This window comes from Protopterus annectens, chromosome 7.part0 (assembly GCF_019279795.1).
Source record: "Protopterus annectens isolate FY-2018-M chromosome 7.part0, PAN1.0, whole genome shotgun sequence".
NCBI classification, from domain to species: domain Eukaryota; kingdom Metazoa; phylum Chordata; order Ceratodontiformes; family Protopteridae; genus Protopterus; species Protopterus annectens.
The window spans coordinates 1,982,326,081-1,982,349,892 of NC_056739.1; the positions used below are offsets into that span (position 1 = coordinate 1,982,326,081).

Genomic DNA, 23,812 nt, shown 5'->3' on the forward strand with positions numbered 1-23,812 from the left:
AGTGACCACTGTTTATAGTCTCTGCAACCTTTTGAAAGAAGTTTACTAGGTACAGGAAACAGAAACTGCCCTTCATAAAACCAAATTTAAATAAGTTCTTTAACTTTTAACAATAGATCTGCTAAATAATGCCAGGACAATCGAGTCTACCTTTAATACTACTTGTTTGTCTCACTTACCTGCAAAAAGCTATCATTGTCACTCCTTAAAAAAGCTGCCAGGGTTACCATTGATGTTCATCATTCTCACTGCTACAGTAACCTTTGGCTATATGCATTGTATCCTGCTCACGATGGCACAAGTTGAAAGCTTCACAAAGCTCTAGCTGTCTCTCACACCTACACTCTGATTGCTGAGTGGTAGCCTCCTGGAGAGAAATTAGCAGTCAGTGTACACAATTTCAGCACGTTCTTGGTGCTTCAAAAGGAAACAGCTGTGAGGCTTCACAGGAACAGCAATCATGAATTTTACTTGCTGACTAAGGTATTTCCCTTTAAAGAAAAAATGTATTTTTACAGTATTGGAAGTTTTCTGTTAAGGACTGCTAGGTTTAGGACATTGCTTATTTTAAAGTATTGGGGATAATTTTATGATAAAAGTGTATTGCTTTTGAGAACTTTTATTTTTGTGTGTAAGTTTTAATGGTTAAGAAGAGTTTTACAGGTAGGAAAAGTATTTTAACTTGAATGATTGTGTACACTTCAGTTCTTTCAAGGCACTTCAGAAAAAGGGGCCTTGAGTTCTGACAGATTTTTTTTTGTGTACTGGTTGTTCTTTATTTTTGAAAGGGACTGTGTGGGGAAGTGTAAATGCGTGTGCTGCTTGTAACACTTGTCTGACATCTTACTTTTTGTCCACCTCATTCCAGCAGTGCTTACTAGCAATCCGGCTTTTTGCCCAGCTACAGCATGGATACTTAAGTCTGGTCCTGCTAGCTCTTCTGCTGAAAGGCAACACATTAAAAAACCCTTGCAGCAGCACAGGCACAGATAGTGCCTTAGTCATTAGTGACTATTTCTGTAGTGCAGGGGTATAACAGATTTCAGAGTTGTATAATAAACAAAGAGTCAAGCAGAATGGATGGACTGGAAAGGGGAGGACTTTTGCATTGTCAAACAAACCATGTCAAGTTTTATATGTTCTCCTTACATCCACGTGGGTTTCTTTAAGGTATTCTGATTCCCTCCCTCCTGCCAGACATGATGTTTAGCTACAACTCTAAATTATCCCTGCATGTAATCCTTACAGATGCCTTTGTGACCTGGGATATGGTTAGAAAAGATTGGCTTTTATTGGTACACTTGCCCAGTTTAGCAAATAATTAATACAACTTTCAGAAATAGTTATAATTGGGACAGTGTATGATCAATGCCATTTCTAAGGAGAGGCCTGAGATATGGTTAGAAATTATCTGCTTTTATTAGTCCACTTACCCAATAAAACTTTCAAAAATAGTTATAACTGGGGCAGTGTATGATCAATGCAATTTCTAAGGAGATGCCTGAGATTATAACTATCATTATTGTTGAGTATTCTGAGAAAGTTCAAGCGTCTATATTACAAGAATGAATGCTTAGGTGATCAAACACCTGAACTCAAACTTGTAATATCGAACCCAAAAACGTCGAACAGCACAGGAAAACACGTCGGTTGGCCACGGGAAAAAAAAAAAACTTTACACCCAAACTAAGTGGGGGCTTCTCCCTCCACCCCCCCTAACTAAACATTGACCACAGCAAAATATGAGAACTTACCGGGTAAGGAACTCTAGCCATTCAAAGCAAAGGCAGTAGATGATTGGAATCCAGTGATGAAAAAATAGTACGATGAAATGGGAACGTATAATGGAAGTTAGAAATAGAAATTTTAAATGTAGCCTCACTCACTCATTTGTCAACTGATTCCTGGCATCCAAGTATAATGGGCATGGGAGTCAAGACCAAGGGACTGTGATAAATAACAAGATTATACTAGGTTTCATGTTTCAAAATGAGCCTGCTTGCTGTTATCTGCAACACTTCCCAAAGACACTGCAGTGTGCAGAGTACTGAACTTACAAGATTTTTTTTATTTATTTTATTTATTCATTTAAAGCTTGTTGACCAAAGTAGAGCATTGATCCAGCTAACCACTGTCAGGCTCAGTATAACAGAGATGCAACCAAAGAAACAAAAAACTTTAATCCACATTACTGCAAGATGGCAGTGGTTGACTGCCTAGCTGAGTGGGTCGATTTTGTGCTTAGGTTTTGTGTAGCACTGTTCAATGTTTTTTTTTTCTGTACTTATCACTGGTTTCTTACTGTAGCAATGTAAATGTAAGAGTAAGCATGCAGAGGGTATAAATTATACAGTAAAATGTTAAAATAATATTGGAAGAACAAAGTATTTGGTGTATGTATAATTACTGGGCATGGAATGTAAGGGAAAATAAATCATGAGTCAAATGAGGGGAAGAAGAGAAAGAGGGAGAAAGAAAAGAGAGATACAATCCAAAAGAAGTGTGAATGCAAGGGGGTTGTATGCAGGAGATCCAAGCAGTACTACAGGAGTTTAAGAACATGTGTACTACTAAGCCAGGGTGCAACCAACTAATGAAGCACCATGTAGATACAGGCCCTCAATGGCCAGTCAAACAGGGTTTTTAGTGTGTCTGAGTGAGTTAAGCAGACCCTAAGAGAGAAACTATAGGAGATGTCAGAACTGGAGGTAATTCATGAGCCCCACAGTTTACTTCTGATTTAACATGTCTTTTGACAAAATATAATGTAATAAATAAACTGTTTTATTGTAATATGCAATATTATACAATGACCCCCATCAATATTCCAAAATGTGCACGTTGATTGGTCAGTGTGCCCGTTGCAAATCAGACATACTAATGGAAAGAAGTCGCCTGGACTTTTTCCATTAGTATGTTTTTTTTTTTTTTTTTTTTTTAGACAGCAACGGAGAATGGAAGAACTCCGTTGCTGTAATCTCACTATGTTAAATGGGTTTAACATAGCGAGATAGCTTAAAAAAAAGCAACGGAGATCTTTCTTTCTCCGTTGCTTTTTTAAAGCTGTCTCGCTATGTTAAAGGAAGATCTCCGTTGCTTTTTTAAAAGTTATCTCGCTATGTTAAACTCTTTTAACATAGCGAGACACTTTTAAAAAGCAGTGGAGATCTTCCTTTCTCCGTTGCTTCCACACACAGCTCTGATGTACTGTGTAAGCATACGCATGCGCAGTACATCAGAACTGCCACAGAATACCGGACAGCTGCAGAAGGTCAGCAGAGAGGCATTATACAATGCCATTATTTAAGAAAAGTATTTTTTTCTTAAATAATGTCATTGTATAATAGCAATAACCCACTTCTGGGTGCGGGTAATGATGGATTTACCCACAGTTGTCTTTGGCCACTTGGGCTTCGCCCTCGTGACCAAACCACACCAGCCATGGGTAAATCCAGCATTACCCACATCCAGGTGTGGATTATTACTTAAATAACTTATATTCTTGATACCTAATCTGAAATAGTCTTCAGTGCAGGAAGTCAGCAAATAGAAGGAGGGATGGGGTGGAAGGTGAGTTTCAGCTAAGGAGCCTCACCGAAATGGTCAAATTGGGCCCCAAAATTTGTAATACAAAGCACTGGCTACAGCACCAAGGAAATATTAATCTGGAAAAGGAATGTGATATAAAGGAACTTGAGAAGGAGGGGATATGTAAATATTTGGGAATAGATGATGGGTCAGCAATAAACCTGAACAAATGAGAATAAAGCTCAGTAAAAAAATGCTTCAGAGGACTAAAACTAATATTGAAAACTGCCTTGGCATCTGGGAATAAAGTGTGTCTAAGCTAAATATTAGTTTGATTTTCCTGTTTTACCTTACAGTTTTGGAGAGATTGACAGGCCTCAAAAAGTACTGGATTAACTGGATACAAAAACAAGAATAATTCTTCATACTTATCAAAGGATAAATAAAAATCACTGTATACCAAGTTTATATATATTCCTTGCTCTGAAGGAGATATGGGTCTCCTCAACATTGACTACGGGTAGAGATCTGCAGTTGTCAGACTGCATACATTTTAATTGATTTCATCAGAGCCAAATATAGTGAAAGTTTTAAAACATTATGAGAAGTCTAAGGCAACATCCTTGCTTAGTTTAACAATCATTTTGAAAGCAAGTGGGATTGAAAGTAAAACCAGAAGTAGAAAAAAATCAGATAACAGCTAAATTCTTCAAAAACAAATGAAAGAATGTAAGGAAAACAATCAGATGAGAAGGAAAAAATATTTGAAAGTCCGCAAATATAATGCCAAGTATAGAGATCTTCTCAAACAACCTCATGTTAACCAAGATATGATGCAGGAATGGTTAAAGAGAGCTGAATTGAAACCAAAAGATTAAAAATTCAATACCAGCAAAAACAAACTGTTGTAGACAAAAACAAAAACAGGTACCGAACCACTAGGTAAAAAAACTCCAAAGGTTTATTAAAATGTTGCAAAGCGCTTTTCGTCTTCCTTCTTAGGAAGACTTCTTCAGACAAAGTAAAAAATTAATTCAACAGAATTTAAAAGCAAAAAATGGTGCCAAAACAGCACAAAACAAGTTACATACAGCTGCCGTTAATTAAAACTCACTGTCATCATACCGATGTTAAAGGTATATATCACTTTTTAAAGTGCAGGTTACAAATCTCACATTCCTATAGTACATAAAAAACTGAGGTGTATTAGATCCCCCTTTTTTTTTTAAATGTACCTTTTCTAGTATAAGATCTATAAAATGTAAAATAAACATTTAATAAGGATAAACATCATAGCAGACACACGGGTTCATAGTGCATCCAGTTTATAAACGCAACATAATATCAAATTACCCTATATTAAAATGTAAATAAATAACATCACAACACAATTATAGATATAGATAAAAGCCCCGTAACAAGCAGTAAAGGGTGCAGATCACCAGTAATAAATGCCATGTACGTAAAAGGTGATAAACAGTAATAGACAATGCAAGATCACTGTAAAGCTGCAGTGACTGTTCATTCAAAAGTATACTGAATAGTATGCATTGCACCTCCTTTCATATAAAAAAGTCCCAAATACGTCTATTTTAATGTTCTAAAAAATGCAGTTTTTGTAAAATATAAATATAAAAGTGGCATGAAAGTTACTCACACTCCAATCAATAAATTTGCAATAGAATTAGCGGCTGCTGTTGCTGAGGTCAAGACAAAAAGCTACAAAGCTCCAACTAAACCTATGTTTCCGTATTTTTAAGGCAACGCTGTTAATCAGCACGTTGTGCATCCGCCTGAATGGCGAAAAGTTCTCTCAACCAAAACTAAAAGAAAACAAACCTTCTATTTAAAAATGAACCTTCTATTTAGAAGTAAAAAAAATAGTAAAAAAAAAAAGGAGGGGTCTGCCCTCTGCGAAACAAGCAGAAGAAACAGAAAAAACAGCAGACCTCAAGCCATCAACACTGCTGAGTTGTTTCCTTAGTAGAAAAATGTGTGCCTACAAAGCTGTACTTATAAGCGTTGCAAAACGTCATCTAGAATGGCTTAATTCAAACCAATTAAAATAATGTATAACCGTGGTGAATGGATACATCTAACATTCCCATTATTAAAACTTAAAAACTATATTGGAGGGAATAAATAGATAGTCAAAAACTACAATTACTATTACTGTTAATATTAAATGAAGTATGTAGTGGGAAGGAAGGTAAATAAAATAGCAAAAATGACACTGTATCGAAAAATGAAGACGAAGGTAAAAGTCTGAGTTAAAACAAACAAAGACACAAACATAGGAAAAAAACAAAAGTGTAACTACTCAGGAGAAAAAATATATTTATATATATATATATATATAATAATAATATATATATATTTATATATATATATATATATATATATATATATTATATAGTCAACATCATGCTTCTAAGATGTTCAAATAAGAATAAATTAGTGTATGCTCGTTTGAAAGGAGTAGATGTTCTGAAAATAAATGTGTGTGTGTGTGTAATTGCATATATGAAAAAAGGCGGAACACAAGCAACCTATGAGAAATAAATAACAAAGTTCCAAGAGCATAACATTAGAGACATGGGTGAAGTCCATGCATTCCAAAAGGACAAAAGGGAAACAAAAAAAAAGGTGAATTCAATTGTAAGATACTATAGTCATGCAAACATTATCTTAATAAACTTCTTAACTTCAAAATGCAAGTCAAGGAGGTAACTTCATTCAAACCTGGTGACATATAGGAATTCATTTTAAGTTGCCATATAAGTTCCCTTTTCTCTAATAGTAATTGTTGGGGTCCTCCTCTTTCGTCTAACAATACCTGATCAACTACTTTAAATAAAAAGGCAAGTAATGGGTTGTCATTACAATGTCTAGCTAGGGCGTTAGTACTACTTCTCTTCTTTATGTGGTATGTGTTTTCATAAATCCTTTCTTTAAATTTTCTCTCAGTTTTCCTTATATAAAAGGCAGGACATGACTGACAGCAAGCTAAATACACCACTGATTTAGAATTACAGTTGTATCGCCCTCTAGCCTTGAATAAACATTGATTCACTATAAATGTGGACCCTGTAGATATAAATTTACAATAATTGCATGCCTCACATTTGTACGTACCTTCAGTTCTAATAGGTTTTATTAATGAACTTTCCATAATATTTTTAAGATTCCCACCCTTTTTGAAAATAATCACAGGTTTATTACCCAATTTCTCCACAAATTCATTTTCAAAGGTCAACAAATCCCAATTCCTTCTCAGAATGTCAGTAATGTATTTGGCTTCTAAAGAGAAAGGGGTGATGAAACTCTTTTTATACTTCTCCAAATCAGTACCAGTTTGATCCCTACTAATAGAAGGCGTCTGCAGTATCACCTCGTCTAGTACTACCGTATCTACATCCACTTTTTTTAGAGTCAGGACTGGATTAAAGGTACCCATGTACCTTTTCCTATATACTTCTCCAACCAGTTCGTCTACCAGAGATTCAGGGTACCCACGACTCATAAACATGCATTTCAACAAGGAGCATTCCTCGTCGAATGTAGAGTCCTCGATTGTCATTCTGGCTGCTCTGACTAATTGTCCCTTTAAGACGGATCTTTTCTGGTGGAACGGATGGCAACTAGAGAAGTGTAACATAGTATTAGAATACGTGGGTTTCCTGTGTATTTTAGCTACAAAACCCTTACGTAACCCATCTCTCTTCAATTCAACATCTAAATAATTACTAGTGCCCTCACTGTAAGTAAAAGTAAATGTTAGAAACGGGGTACTGTTGTTTAATACCTCTATAAAACTGCTTGTATCTTTAGTGCTTCCTTGAAACATAATGAAAATATCATCCAAGAACCTGTTATATAATTTCACTTTTTTAAACATATCATTTTTAAATACATAATCATGTTCCCACTGGGCAAGTACTAAATTAGCGTAGCTTGCTCCACAAGGGGAACGCATGGCTACACCAATTATTTGTTTGTACATTTCACCATTAAATCCAACATAATTGTTGTTTAAGATAACATCTAATAATTCTTGAATTAAATGGATCTCATCGTTCTCTGCCCCATGGGTCGTAAGGTTCCTGGTAATAAATTCAATCCCTGTGTCATGTGGTATGGAAAAATATAAATTGACTACATCTATAGTAAGAAAACAAATATCATCCTGGTGTTCAAATTTGTCTACATTTTCTAAGAAGGCCCAAGGGTCCTTAACTATCTGTGGTTCTTTAGCCACGTATTTCTTTAATAACTCATCAACATACTTAGAGCAGGCATATGTGATAGAAGACCTAGCATTTACCAATGCCCTCATAGGAGGGTCTTCAAGGTTCTTGTGGATTTTGGGTAAACCAAAGAGGTTGGGTGTTTTTGGTTTGGGAACCACTATATAATTATAAATATCAACACTGATTAAACCTTCGATCAAAAAATCTCTAAAAAAGAAAGGAATTTTTTTGTAAGCAATATTCGTCTCATTAATGCTAGATCTAACATAAATCCTGCTATTTAATATAGCCAACATTTTTTTTGTTTTACTCATCATTGTCTATGATCACAAGCCCACCACCTTTGTCCGGTTTCAAAAATCGGACCGGCATAGTTCTGACAGACTTCCAAAGCTTCGGCTTCTTTTTCAGATACATTCTTAATGGTGTTTTTCTTTTTAGTCGAACGAAGGGCCCTCAGCTCGGACTCACACATATGTTCAAATAGAGATAATGTGGGGCAAGTAGGTGGGTTATAAGTACTAGCTACCCTTAAAGGGTCATCTACGAAATTCCTATCACCAAAGATTAAGGCCAAGTTCAATTTTCGGATGTATAGTTTCAGGTCAATTAAGACTCCTGGTAAATCAAAGTGCTCCTCTGGTATGAAAGTTAACCCTTTACTGAAGAGGTTACATAGTTCCTGACATATGGTATAACTCGAATAGCTGTACACTTTGAAATCACCACTATTATTAGATAAAATGACAGGTTTAGTAGTTATCTGTTGTAATTGTTGTTGTTCTCCTTCCTGCCCCTCATATTGTATCTCCATGGATGGTTTTGGCCTCTGTTGGAAAAAGAATCATTGCCATCATTACTATTAAAATGATTATTACTAGCCGTGTTGCTAGCTGGACGTTGGTCAGTGTTGTCGTTCCTCCAATCTCCCTCAAAAACATCTAATTCACCAATTCCTGTTCCTATTCGAACAGTGAGCTAAGGGTCTTTGTTATTACTAGAACATGTAGTAGTACTACGTGTACTAAATGGTTGACCAAAAATACCTTTACCTTGTGAGGGTGGTGGTTTAGGGTATGCAGTACTATTCTTATAATCACTAATGTCTCTTTTTAATTTTTGGAGTTTTACTTCAGTGTTCTTAACCAATTGTTGGTCAATAGATGAAAAAACTCTCTTATAGTCATAATGGTACCTCATAAAGTCTGGGTGTGTTCTGATGTCATTATTCAACCCAGTAATTTCACTAGTCAAATTCTCTATTGATATAGAATAATGTTTACACATCATGTCCATAAGTTCAGTACCATGTTTATCAAATAGGGTTAAAAGTTCATTATAAAGTACTGTTCCTGCTTCAAGACCTGATGGATACTGCCCAGATCGTAAACCTTTCAGTACCACACCCTGTTTCTTACATTCTGTGAAGTAATTCACTTCTAGTTTTAATTTTTTGAGTTTCAACATTTTCTTGTCCACATCTTTTAATTTAAGAGGTAAAGACTCACCTCCTCCAGCCGAGCTTCTGTTGATACTTTCGTTGTGGTTAAAACCAAACACCAGTTGTATTTTTAACCATTCGGTCACATTAGGAAGCCCTATAAGCCCCGAGGAGGACTCTGTTGTAGGATTTACATGAATAGGAATTCCGCCTCTACCTCCCATAGTTGGTGAATTGTGGTTAAGTGTGGTTCACTCCTTCACTACTGATTCTACTTACAGTGTCAATAGAAGTAGTAAAAACCTCTGGAAGTTGTTTTCCTGAAGTGGAATTGGCCATAGCTTTAGGTCTCACTACAGTACTAGACTGAGACAAGCCCTCCACTCTAGAGGACAGATTCTCCAACTTCTCATTCATTAATTGAAGTAGTTGGGTTAAATTCACTGTTTCACTCGATCCAGAATTTAGCAGCAAAGATGGTTGAATAATAAGCTCTCCGTAGCAACCCAGACTTGTTTCGGCAGCCATAAAAAAGACTAAAAATTCAATACCAGCAAAAACAAACTGTTGTAAACAAAAACAAAAACAGGTACTGAACCACTAGGTAAAAAAAACTCCAAAGGTTTATTAAAATGTTGTAAAGTGCTTTTTGTCTTCCTTCTTAGGAAGACTTCTTCAGACAAAGTAAAAAATTAATTCAACAGAATTTAAAAGCAAAAAAAGGCACCAAAACAGCGCAAAACAAATTACATACAGCTGCCGTTAATTAAAACTCACTGTCATCATACCGATGCTAAAGGTATATACCACTTCTTAAAGTGCAGATTACAAATCTCACATTCCTATAGTACATAAAAAACTGAGGTGTATTAGATCCCCCTTTTTTTTTAAAAATGTACCTTTTTTACTATAAGATCAATAAAATGTAAAATAAACATTTAATAAGGATAAACATCATAACAGACACACAGGTTCATAGTGCATCCAGTTTATAAACGCAACATAATATCAAATTACCCTATATTAAAATGTAAATAAATTACATCACAACACAATTATAGATATAGATAAAAGCCCCCTAACAAACAGTAAAGGGTGCAGATCACCAGTAATAATTGCCATGTACGTAAAAGATGATCAACAATAATAGACAATGCAAGCTCACTGTAAAGCTGCAGCGACTGTTCATTCAAAAGTATACTGAATAGTATGCATTGCGCCTCCTTTCATACAAAAAAGTTCCAAATACATCTATTTTAATGTTCTAAAAAATGCAGTTTTTGTAAAATATAAATATAAAAGTGACATGGAAGTTACTCACACTCCAATCAATAAATTCACAATAAAATTAGCAGCTGCTGTTGCTGAGGTCAAGACAAAAAGCTTTAAAGCTCCAACTAAACCTATGTTTCCGTATTTTTAAGGCAACGCTGTTAATCAGCACGTTGTGCATCCGCCTGAATGGCAAAAAGTTCTCTCAACCAAAACTAAAAGAAAACAAACCTTCTATTTAAAAATTAACCTTCTATTTAGAAGTAAAAAAATAGTAAAAAAAAGTAAACAAATAGTAAAAAAAAGTAATAAAAAAAAAATAGTAAAAAAAGTAAAAAAAAATTGTAAAAAAAAAAAAAAAGTAAAAAAAAGGGGGTCTGCCTTCTATTGCGAATTTATTGATTGGAGTGTGAGTAACTTCCATGTCACTTTTATATTTATATTTATATTTTACAAAAACTGCATTTTTTAGAACATTAAAATATATGTATTTGGGACTTTTTTATATGAAAGGAGGTGCAATGCATACTATTCAGTATACTTTTGAATGAACAGTCGCTGCAGCTTTACAGTGAGCTTGCATTGTCTATTATTGTTTATCACCTTTTGCGTACATGGCATTTATTACTGGTGATCTGCACCCTTTACTGTTTGTTAGGGGGCTTTTATCTATATTTATAATTGTGTTGTGATGTTATTTATTTACATTTTAAGATAGGGTAATTTGATATTATGTTGCATTTATAAACTGGATGCACTATGAACCTGTGTGTCTGCTATGATGTTTATCCTTATTAAATGTTTATTTTACATTTTATAGATCTTATAGTAAAAAAGGTACATTTAAAAAAAAGGGGGGGGGGATCTAATACGCCTCAATTTTTATATACTATAGGAATGTGAGATTTGTAACCTGGACTTTAAGAAGTGGTATATACCTATAACATCGGTATGATGACAGTGAGTTTTAATTAACGGCAGCTGTATGTAATTTGTTTTTTTTAAATTCTGTTGAATGAATTTTTTACTTTGAAGAAGTCTTCCTAAGAAGGAAGATGAAAAGCTCTTTACAATATTTTAATAAACCTTTGAAGTTTTTTTACCTAGTGGTTCGGTACCTGTTTTTGTTTTTGAAACCAAAAGATGAAAGGTTAAAGGAAAACTCCACCTTCTCCTACAGTTTGACTCAACCCTTAGGATACTTTTTGCCCTACAACATGTTTCCAGTATTGTCTAGATACCAGAAACCTGCTTGTACTTTATAAAACTTTAATTTCTTTGCTGGACTTGCTCACTTTGAAGGATAGAAGTGAATCAAAAAAGAAAGCAGAACTAACACTTACCAGTAACCTGAGATATTGGAGGTCTTAGCCTACTTACAAGTGTGTGTGTTATTTAAAGAAACTGCTGTTTGAAATTTTCTATTCATTCCAACTATGCCAGGGATTAAACTGCAGAGCCCACCTCATAGTACGTTTAATGGAGTAAAATAGTATGTATATGCCTTACCTGAGAGCACAGATAATTCATTTTCCATTACATGTGGAATGTTAATTAACTTCCTCATCTTAGAAGCCTGCAGATCGCAGATACTGTGATTAGATCACATAATTATTTTCCATGATGGCAGTCAATTATAAATGATTTATTGATTACCCTGTATTAATGGCACTTGTTAACAAAGAAATAGTATACATACCTTTTGATTTCATGTTCTAGTGTACTTACTTCACAATGTAATTAAGCTTTTATGTCGTTTTTTTGTGTAAATTGTTACGGTATCTTCATGGATGACATTCAGCCTGGGTTTCTGTGTCGGAAAATGCTCATTTATGATTTGCATATATATAACTGGATGACAAAGGAAGTAAATAAATTATATATATATATATATATATATATATATATATATATATATATATATATATATATTTGCCTGCCTAGTTTCCATTCTGAAAACAGCACTGGTTGTATTTCTGGATCAGATATGGGTGCTTATTTATATATAAAAGAGTTTGTTGCATGTGAATGACAAATCTTTTTAACAATATTTTAATACTATAATTTTTTTTCAGATTTTTGATTGAGTTCCGTTTAGTCAATTCTTCCAAAAATGAAGATTGCAATTATAGGGCAGAGTCTTTTTGGGCAGGAAGTTTACCAGGAACTTCGCAAAGATGGCCATGACATTGTTGGAGTGTTTACAATACCAGACAAAGATGGAAGGGAAGATCCACTTGGTGAGCAGTTTTGATGCATCGTGCTGTTCAGATTTCCATTTGTACTATAAGTAACAATGTTGCAACTGTGATTGCCATTAGTTGATGTTCTTGTCATGAAGTGGACAGTGTGAATGACACCCCTGCACTCTAGCCAAAATTGCCTTTAATCAAAGTGACTCAGTTCCCAACAGTTGTTTGTACACACTATTTAATTACAAAATGTGCTTGATATAATACACTTATAATGTGTGCTGATATTCATTTTGTAAGATAGTACATTTATAACGTGTCCATTTAATTTGTTTTACTAATGAAAGCAAACTATTGTGTGTGAGAATATTGTACTGCTCAAATGTGCACTCATCTGGATGTTGAGGTTTCAGTACTGCATCTTCTTGGCTCATTTCTACAGTGGCAGTCTGAGTGCAATATGAAGCTGAAAGGCTAGCATTAGCTATAACTGGAATATCCGCTTGCTGCATATGGTACAGAAATGTAATACTCATGTTACTGTTCTGGAATTTGATATATTTTCAGTACACAGAATAGACACTTCCCTTTGCAGAAGTTCTGTTCTATTTTGTTCCAGAAAGGTATCTCATTGGTGAGAAAGTAACAAGGGCAGGTCTTAGTGATAAAAACACAAGTAAACTAGCATGATTTCTACAAGGAAAACGGGACATCATTGTATTTTACATAGTAGGTGACTTATTCTCTTCTCCTTAAAGTTCCATATTTGTTATTGAGATATGCTTATACCTGATCCTTAGGTGGCTTGTTGACAGAGAGAATACCCAATATAACCAGGAATTACTGACGATCCTTGAAGTGTGCTCCACTAGATGCCATAGTCTTGCCTATATGCCCATATGCCCTGCTGCATAGGCTGCTGGAATGGTTAGTTGAAAATTCTGTGGACATCATCTGCTGAATTTGAGAATTAATTTATTTTTAGGGCTTTTTTTAAACACCATTATTAAATTATCACATGTGATATAGACAAACTTACATTTTTATAAAAGTAATCAAACCACAAAGTTCACATTTACAGACATTATACATCACATATATTATTACATAGCTTATGATCTATGCAGCAATGCATAAATTATTCAATTCCTACCTTCTCTTACACCTCATTCCTCCTTCAAAACATTTTTCTGTATGTTATGTTTCCTTAATTTTTATTTTTTCTATGTAATTTACTCCTGTCCTTTTCTAAAGATCCCACTTCCTGTTTTTTATCTCTATTACAATATTCACTTCTTCAAGTATAGTAGGTTTAGATTTTGATTATCATTTTCTTTTCTAGTCATTTTGTTTTGGCAGCCACCAGAATACTGTGTCTAGGTAATTCAGATCCTGTATCCAAGCTCAAAAATGTATTTGCTTAGTTACACTCATTTGCTTGCCCAGTGTTCCTGACAGAGTACTATATGTGTGATTCTTTAAAGTCTGCCAACTCATTACTCTCCGAAAATATATGTTCTCAGTTACCTCTTTCTTCTCCATCTCACCTCCAACATTTGCCATCTACCTGAGGAAAAATTCTGTGTGGTGTGCTTGGAGTATACAAGTATCTACACAAACACTTCCAGACAAAAATCCTAAATCTTCCAGATTGTTTTGCATATTTGAAAGCCACAGATATGCCCTCCCATTGTTCTTTGTGAGTTGCATATCTAATCTCTCTTTCCAATCTTTTCTGACCTCTTCTGATTGATTCCTGTAGTTATTGCACAATGCTTTATATGCCCTACCAATTATCCCTTTATTGACAGCAGCTTCTGTCTGTTGTAGATTCAATTAAAAACTGAACCAGCACAGGTGTTTCATTTCCCCCTGTCCCTTTCTCCTTGTCTATACTCCGATAACAACCCCTGATATGGAAGGCAATCACTAGTGGGCAAGCCAAATGTCTTATTGCCCTCTTCCCATTCCATTACCTTTTTTTTCTCTGATTATTTGTTTCCAATACCTTGGTTCATTTGCTGTTTTCCTCCAGTAAATTCCAGCCCTCTTTTTGTCTATTATGTGTGCCCCTAATTGCAGGCATTCCTTTTGGCAGAATTCCCTTTCTCCATTCCCATGTTGGCTTAGTTCTTAGTGTACTCAATGTTACTTTATGAATATAATATTCTGCATGAATGTTATTCTTCGTAAGGATCTGTGTCCAAAATCCCATTTTTTCCTTGTTTCTTTAATTATCCCATTTAATTATCATCTCTTTCCCCCTTGAATTGTAAGTTCCTGCTTGTGTTATGTATAAGATTATTAACTGTGTAGCTCTAAAATATCCCTTCAAATCAGAAAATCCTAAACCTCCTTGCTCTGTTGGGAGGCTCAGCTTATCCCATTTGATTCTTGCCCTCTTCCCCTCCCAGAAAAAAAAATCCTTCCGCTGTTTATTAATTACTATCCACAACTTCTCCTCTGGGTGATAAAAGTATGCTTGACCTGTGTATAAAACTAAAGGGACTAAAACATTTTTACTGCTTGTGCCTTGCTATTCATATCCATAAGCAAGAGCTTCCAGTTTCTCAATGTTTGTATTATTTTTGTTTAGTCTCTTCCCACATAGCTGCCATAACTGAATCCTTTTTAATCCATACTTCTAAAATATTTCAGTTTATCATGTCTCTATAAATATGGGTATTGTTGGACCAATTTTTGTGTCGTACAGAGTTTATAACTATAGCCTTTATTTTATCTTCAATAATTTTATATCCAGGAAGAAACCAGAACTATATCAGAATATTCCATAACACTGAGATGTTCTTTTCTGGTTCTGTTAGATACAAAATAATATCATCTGAAAATAAAGCCATCTTTTCTTGAGCACCATGCCAATTATATACTTGAATTTCTGAGTCCCTTATTTTCTTTGCCAATGGTTCTTAATAAAGCACAAATAACAAAGGGGAAATAGGACACCCCTGCCTGGTTCTTCTGTTCAGACCCAACTTATCAGAGAGGAACCCTCCCACTTTGATTTTTGCCTCTGATCCCTCATATATTTTCCTAATTAAACTTATTATTGTATCAGGAAATCCAAACGTTTCATTGCCCTATTCATATAATCCCAGCTTGCTGTGTTGAATACTTTTTCTGCATTAAGACCCACCAATAACAGTGGCATTTTCTTACATTCTGCTTTCTTCTGGATCATCAATGTTCTATTAATGTTGTCAAATACTTACCTCCCCTCCACAAAACCACATTGGTCCATATCTATCAACGTTGGCATCACCTTTACTATTCTTTTACCTATTATAGACATAAACACTTTATAATCATGGTTTAAAATTGAAATGGGCCTATATGAAGTTGGATCAGATGGGTCTTTACTGTTTTTAGATATTACAGCCTTCACTCTGCTATTCCAAATGCTAAAGTCATACAATATGCAGACAACTCAACTTTAGTCAGCTCTGCCAGTAACCCCCCTGAGCTTCTAACTAAGACCCAGACTGCCTTCTCAACCACTAAGACCTGGATGTGCCAAAACCACCTTTCTCTCAATGCAAACAAATCCAAAATACTACTGTTCCCACCCTCAAAGTCCTTTTCTTATGATAAAAGCTCTTTCCAAGTCCTTAGCCAAAACAACTCTCCTATCAAAGTTGTTCCCTTGGCTAAATTACTCGGTGTAACTATAGATGAACACCTAAACGTTTGACAGCCACATTCAGCAAAATATAAAAAAAAAGAAATGCACCAAAAACTTGGCATGCTATACAGGAACAATCACTTCCTCTCCTCTTCTACTAGGCTTACACTTGCCTCTACTTACCTCCTTACCTCCCTAATGTATGGTGCCCCCTAATAACCAACCTGCCCTCCTCCATCACTTCCAAACTTGAAAATTGTTATAACAAAATTTCCAAATTTGTCACCAAAGCGAAACATTCCACCCATCACTTTATTACCCTCCAATCTCTAAATTGGTTAGAACTCGCTACTTATCTGGTTTACCTCCAACTCACCACTGCCCACAGGCTAATATTCAACCCAACCAAATGCTCAGCACTGACAAACATCCTTCCCCTTACACCCCAAGTAGAGCTCTCAGATCTGAACATCAAATTTTAATTACTGTCCACAAACCTAAATGACCTGCTGGAAAATTTCTCCTCTGTTTTTCCCTAGCCAAGAAATGGAATTCTCTCCCATCCTTACTAAGGACAATGCAGAACACAGACAACTTCAAAACTCAGCTCTATTCCTACCTCTCTTCTAAATGGAAGTGTAACTGCTTTCTCCCTACCTAGATCTCTTATAGGTATAAGCCCTAGGGAGGGTACCCTCCTGTGGTTTCAAAGCTTCTTATAAGCATGCTTTATTTGAACAACTGCTCATTTGCATATGATATGTTGCTCTATGTAAATATTGTAAATAGCTTTCTCTTGATTGTGTGAATACTTTGTTAAAATGTATTTGTACTTTGTAATCCATATGATATTTTTGCTCTGTGTAAATATTGTGCACATTTTTTTATTCACTTTGATATGCATTTGTATTTGTAACTTTAACTACACATTTCTGTCATCTGTAACTGTATTCTGTGCTGTGGAGCTTTGCTTCCCAGGCCTCCTCTGAAAACGGGCTCCCTGGGCCCAGTGGACTTACCCGATAATCAAACTGTGTATATATATATATATATATATATATAATATACATATATCTATATATCTATATATCTATATATATATATATATATATATATATATATATATATATATATATATATACATGTATCTGTGTGTGTATACACATATAGGTATATAGCTATATGCGTATATATATATATATATATATATATATATATATATATATATATATATATATATATATATGGGTCTACCTGAAAGTGCCAACAACGAGAACAGCGACACCAGAAGATTGACAACGGAGAAGACCGACAGTTGAGAATCCCGACGCTGAGAACACTGACATGTTAAGGTAAGTGTGCAATAGGGACGGATGTTAGGGTCAGGGTGTGGGTAAGGTAAGTGTGCGATAGTGACGGAGTTTAGGTTTAGGGGCAGATTAAGTGAGTTAGGGTTAGGGTGTGAGTAAGGTAAGTGTGCGATAGTGATGGACTTGAGGGTTAGGGGTGGATTAAGTGAGTTAGGGTTAGAGTGCGGGTAAGGTAAGTGTGCGAAAGTGACGGACCTTAGGGTTTGGGTTAAGGTTAGTGCATAGATAGTTGTGTTTGTAAGGTTTAGTGTGGGTTTGTAAGGTTTTTGTTGTGCTTGTGTTGTGTGTGTGTTTTTGGGAAAGGTATTTTTTTTGTTGTTTGTCAGGATTTTGGTTTGTCGGGCATGTGAAGTTTCGTGTTTTTGTACTTTTTTAAATTTTTCTGTGTTTTCATGTCGGTTATCTTGTTGTCGACATTTTCAAGTAGACCCATAGAAATATATATATATATATATATATATATATATATGTGTGTGTGTGTGTGTGTGTGTGTGTGTGTGTGTGTGTGTGTGTGTGTGTGTGTGTGTGTGTGTGTGTGTGTGTATATATATATATATATATATATATATATATATATATATATGTATATATATATATATGGATATGTATATATATATATATATATATATATATATATATATATATATATATATATATATATATATATATATATATATGGGTCCCCTTCACATAGTCGACTTTTCAGAAAGTCGACTTTCATATGGCCGAGACCGTATGATCGACTTTTGAAAAGCCGACCATGGGGAACTGCTATTTCCGTACAGTGCAGAATGGGAACATTTCCCTCTTCCGCAGTGTAGTGCAATCTTGGAGTTGGTATATTAAAGTTACGGGGGTTGTGGGGGGTGGTTTAAGGTGTTTGTTGTGTTATATGTGTTTATTTTACATGGTCTGCTTTCCGAAAGTCGGTCATATGGTCTCGGCCACATGAAAGTCGACTTTCTGAAAAGTCAACCATGTAAAGTAGATCTATATATATATATAGATAGATAGATATCTGTATGTGTGTGTGTGGTCGCAAGAGACCAGTGTGACTCGGAATAAGAACTAAGCCACAGATGTAGATGGGACTATGAAGACAATGTGACAAAGGCCAGATGTTATGTAGTCACATAAACAAACATGGTAATAAACTGTACATATGAGAAATGCATAAATGCAATGCAAGTAGTTTTGTACTCAATATGTGTTTGTTTTTCAGGTTTTTCTTGCGGTATTATTATCCCTTTACTACTGTGAGACATTACAGACCTGATTAATTGAATAAATAACTTTCTTGTGTTGCAGTGTTATAGCATCACAGTGGTACCAGAGCACAAGTGTGGATGCTGTCAGGGAGACTATGTAAAACCCTATATTATAGTTGTTTGTGCAATAATTTTAAGCAACCAGCAAAGTAAGATAAATTTCTTTTGAATCCATTCAGGGATAATGCCTATTATGTCATGCAGCTACTCTGCAGAGGAAATAGAAGTAATAACTTAATGGCACCTAATATAAAATATTTGCCACAGTTCTTTGTGCCATAACTGTGGCTACGGATAATCCATTATAGCAAGAGGCTTGTCAGTCTTGACTACTTAATATTCATTAATTAAACAAGTCTGACAAATCAATTACAGAATAAAGTTGTAATGTTTTAGCCTTTCAGAGTACACCAGAAACCCAGTCTTATAAATTCTCCTATTAAAGATTTTTTACACTCATTCTATTATCTAGATAATAGGAGCAGAATACATGAAAATGATAGATTGTACTGTTTGTAGAAAGTTTCACAAGTGAAAGATAAAATGGAATGAGAACTGCAGCTTTCTTGGAAAACCATTTTTGGTAAAGATTTCATTATACAATAATGTGTTCTAGTGACACTAGAAATATTGTCTAAATGTAAATCTTTTAGCAGTTGCTGTAAGATGCCTGTACTCATTAACTGAGGGCATAACTCATCTGGTTATGGCACAGGGAAAAGGTTTATTGTTGTATCAAAGTGCACTGTGCCATATTGCCAGTGTTAAAGGATTTATTATTAGTAGCAGACAATGAACAGTAGTTATTTAAATACTCCTGAATTGCTTTGTGCTCCTTAGCTCCCAGTACTATGGAATGATTTTATTTTGAAAGTGAATTTGATGCACCGGATCACTGTTATTGAACTTGAAAATCATGAAAATGTATGATAACACTGGATCCCTGCAGACTGTTTGGGAACCTCAGCAGTGATTCTGTGCAGACTATTTGTTTTCAGAGTTATGATAGCATTCCATAATACAGAAGATGATGTGGGCATTATTTCTCAACTTTATATGTCAGTCTGTCATGCCTGATTGAGAACTGCTATCTTAAGCCATGATTAAATACAGAAATGTTGCAGCTACAGGATGAGCATAAACAAGTGCATTGACCGCAGTACTGTAAAACTCCACGAAATGTGAAAGGAAAGATCTGTGTTTAGTAAAACCGTGTAAGGATACAGTAGCAGGTTGGAATTTTAGTAGTTTGCATTCAAAGCCCTTGCCAGTAATTGAGAATTTGTAACCAATTAAAAAACAAAAAACCACCACAGCAGGCTCAGCAACCAAGAAGTAAAATGGATAAGAAAGGCACGAACTAGGCTTAGCGTAAAAAATGTTTAATCGCTTTCGTCAACCACTGACTTCATCAGAAAAACAATCTAAAAAACAGAATAGGTTTAGATATACACATGAATTAGCAGCTAATAAACATCAATTACCAATAAGTAACACCCTAATGTAGAATTAAAAGACAAGATACCTAACAAAATAACAGTCTATTAAAATTAGTATAAAAATACTATACATGAAAAAAAACATAATTTTTGAATTCTATGCCTCCTGTCTTTAAGAAAACATTTAATACTGATAGACTCACATAGACCTGGATAAATATCTGCTTCCATTTTTATCTGCCACAAGGTCTGTCTTTGTTCGACCTGATTTCTATAGTCTCCCATTCTCAAATTTTTGTGAACCTGCTCAAGTACAGCAAACCTAATTTTTTTAAAATTACATTTTAACTTGTGTCTAAAAATGGCATTATTACTGTCATGATTCTTTATAGCATACAGATGTTCTCTCACATGTTTGTGTAAGCTTCTCACAGTCGTACAAAATAATCACATTCAGAACAAACACCAATATAAACTATCCCTCCGGTGTTACAGTCATAAACTCCTGTAAGAGGTATGGTAGTATCCAAGTGACGTAAATTTAAAAATGGCCCTTCCAAAATATACCTGCAAATCGAACAATGTCTACATTGGTACATTCCCCTAGTTTTATTAGTAATACTTTTCAAATTCAAAACTTTAGTATTATCATTTTGCAACATAGTTTTGATATTAAATGATTCCTATAAACAAACCTGGGCCTGTCACCAACCACTTTAAACAACTTGGCATTCCCTTCAACAATTTTCCAATTTTGCATAATGATATTGCATATTTCAAAATGATCCACAGTCATATGCTCATACTAGAATTGATTTTGGCTTTAGTATAGGCTTCATGGTCTGACTCTAGGGTCAATACCAGATGATTTAGTAGGTAAACAGTAGGTCTGTAAGTGACAAGAGGCACAGCTGATATACTGTTTGCAGCAAAAGTCTCACCGAACATATTTGAGAGGTCACATCAAAGACCATAATAACATTGTGGTGCATGGAGCACAGAGATTGCACTCCAAAATAAAAAAAAAACATAAATCTGTTATGCGCTGCTGTAGCATGCAACCAGTTCATAACAGTGTTTTCAAAGGTGTGTAACAGATGTTACACAGCCCCTAAGCGCTGTTACAGTCAGATGTAAGTGAAGGGATGTTCCTTCACTCTCAGTGGTCCCTTGATATCTTTTCTCCTTTGTCCACATAAGTTTACAAATGTTAGACTGTGAATAACTTATTTAAATTAAGGTGGTATTTAAAAACTGTCCTTGACTTTTTTTCCTTACCTGCTTTTTATGCGACTGCACGCACTAAGTACTTTACTGGCTTTATAAGCCAGTGAAACACATCACACTTTTTTTTTCTTTTGTAACTAATAGTACATGGAGTAGATACGACTCTATTTACTATAGAGAGTACAGATCATAAGCTGCTAGTATGTATTCTCAGCATGGGTGCCAAGATTCACCTTGAGAGCAAATTTCCTGGCATCCATGTCTTGAACATGTAATAACATGATTGCAACTGGAGACCCAATCAATGCCCTCTATATTATTTGAATACTATACTTGTGTTAGAATCCTGACTAGTTTAATATGTTATTGGAGATGAATGACCTTGCACCCTGCATGTACAACATTTTTGGCCTCTTTGAGACTAAGAGTAGGTTAAACATGAAGAGTACTTGCTGTTGGCATTAACACAGTATGCTAATAACATTTATGATTTATACTTAACCTGGTGGTGCTGGATAGGCCGAGGCCATTGTTGAACTGAGTGATGGTAAAAATGGTGCACTATTAGAAGCTCAAGACTTGATATCTAGAGTCCTATAACTAGGAAAATGTAAGTGCAATTAAACACAAGTAGCAATAAACTGCAAAGTTTGCTGTTACAAATATAAAGTATTTTCTGAGGGGGCTGCACTTCTGTATACCTCTTGCTACTTGTATGTACTAACTCCAAGACTGATGTACCTCCGAGTAAAGGGAAGTCTCCAAGACTCCAGAATTTTGAACTTTGTATATATTTCTCTGTATGTGCACTTAACGTTTTGCAGTTTCAAGGATGACACGTGAAGATGATGGAAGACAGTGGTGAAGAAGTGTTGTTATACTGTTGCAGATATCAGCTTTATAAAATGCTGCTGTACTTCATAGGTAACACAAGGATGTCACTTTAATGTCTTCATGATTTAGCCATGGTGAGTCTAACTTGGGTGTTTAGGTGGGCAGTGGCAGTTAGCTTGGCTATATGTTATGCCGAGTACATTGAATAAACCAGACATCAAGTAAGTTCTCTGTCTTGTTAACACCTAAAAAAATAGCGCCTTTAAGTTAATTGCACTAGTAATATTGCAGAACTGTGTTGCATTTTCACTTGTACTTACAGTATCTGGACTTTGTACAATATAAGCTACAACAGAGCTGGAATAAAAAAATAATATCGCTTTGCTGCATTTTCACATTTAGGCACAGAAGCTGCAAAGGACGGAGTGCCAGTCTTTAAATTTCCTAGGTGGAGGGTGAAAGGTCAGGCAATTCCTGAAGTGGTGGACCAGTACAAGGCTCTTGGGGCACAGCTGAATGTTCTGCCTTTCTGTTCACAGTTCATCCCCATGGAAGTAATTGATGCCCCTCAACATGGATCAATCATTTACCATCCTTCCGTCCTGCCTCGGCACAGAGGGGCTTCTGCCATCAACTGGTAAGGAACACCCACCTTTATTACTTCCTGCAGTCAGGAAACCTTCAGTTTTTTTAAGTTGCAGTGTTTAGTACTGTATTTTATACATGCATTGCCACTGCATGACCATTGCATATATTGACTTGGGCTGTACTGCAGAACAATAAATTATGTATGTGTTCTAGTTTTGCCACTAAGACAGGCATAATAACTAAAATAAGACTAGTATGGTATGGTATGATGTAAAAACGTACATAATATTATATATTTTAGTATGCAGTTGTATAATTATAGCAGAATATTTAAGAGGTTGCTGTGATATATTAATATAATTTTTTAAATTTCTGTGGCTAGCAGGCCTTTGCTACTTCTGGGGAGATAGTAGTTTGCTACAAAGATGATAAGAAGTTGCACTGAGTGTATAGAATTGGGTTAATGATCAGTCCTGTTACTACCACTAGTGAGGTGATGGATTCTACAGCTCCTCTGATTCTAGAAAGGCAAAGTATATATCATGTGGTAGTGTTACTGTCACCGGTGGGGTGATGGATGCTAGGGCTATGCTGCTTTTAGAAAGGCAAAGAGGATATATATCACGTCACAGAGCAGATCCTGTTACTAATAACAAAAATACAAGCAACTACTATAGTTTTGAGAACAGTAAATGACGTGGAGAGCATAGGGCGGCCACGGTGGTGCAGCGGTTAGTGTTACCGCCTCACAGCAAGAGGTTCT

At 35.3% G+C, this 23,812-nt stretch overlaps 1 protein-coding gene across 1 annotated transcript in view; it reads left to right on the forward strand.

Annotated features, from left to right (window-relative positions):
- LOC122807285 (cytosolic 10-formyltetrahydrofolate dehydrogenase) overlaps positions 1 to 23,812 on the forward strand; it is a 586,928-nt gene that overhangs the window by 25,809 nt on the left and 537,307 nt on the right. Inside the window, exons 2-3 of the mRNA XM_044078406.1 lie at positions 12,567 to 12,731; positions 22,864 to 23,098. Of these exons, the coding sequence (XP_043934341.1) occupies positions 12,605 to 12,731; positions 22,864 to 23,098 (362 nt within the window). The 5' untranslated portion in view covers positions 12,567 to 12,604. The remainder of the gene's footprint in view (positions 1 to 12,566; positions 12,732 to 22,863; positions 23,099 to 23,812) is intronic.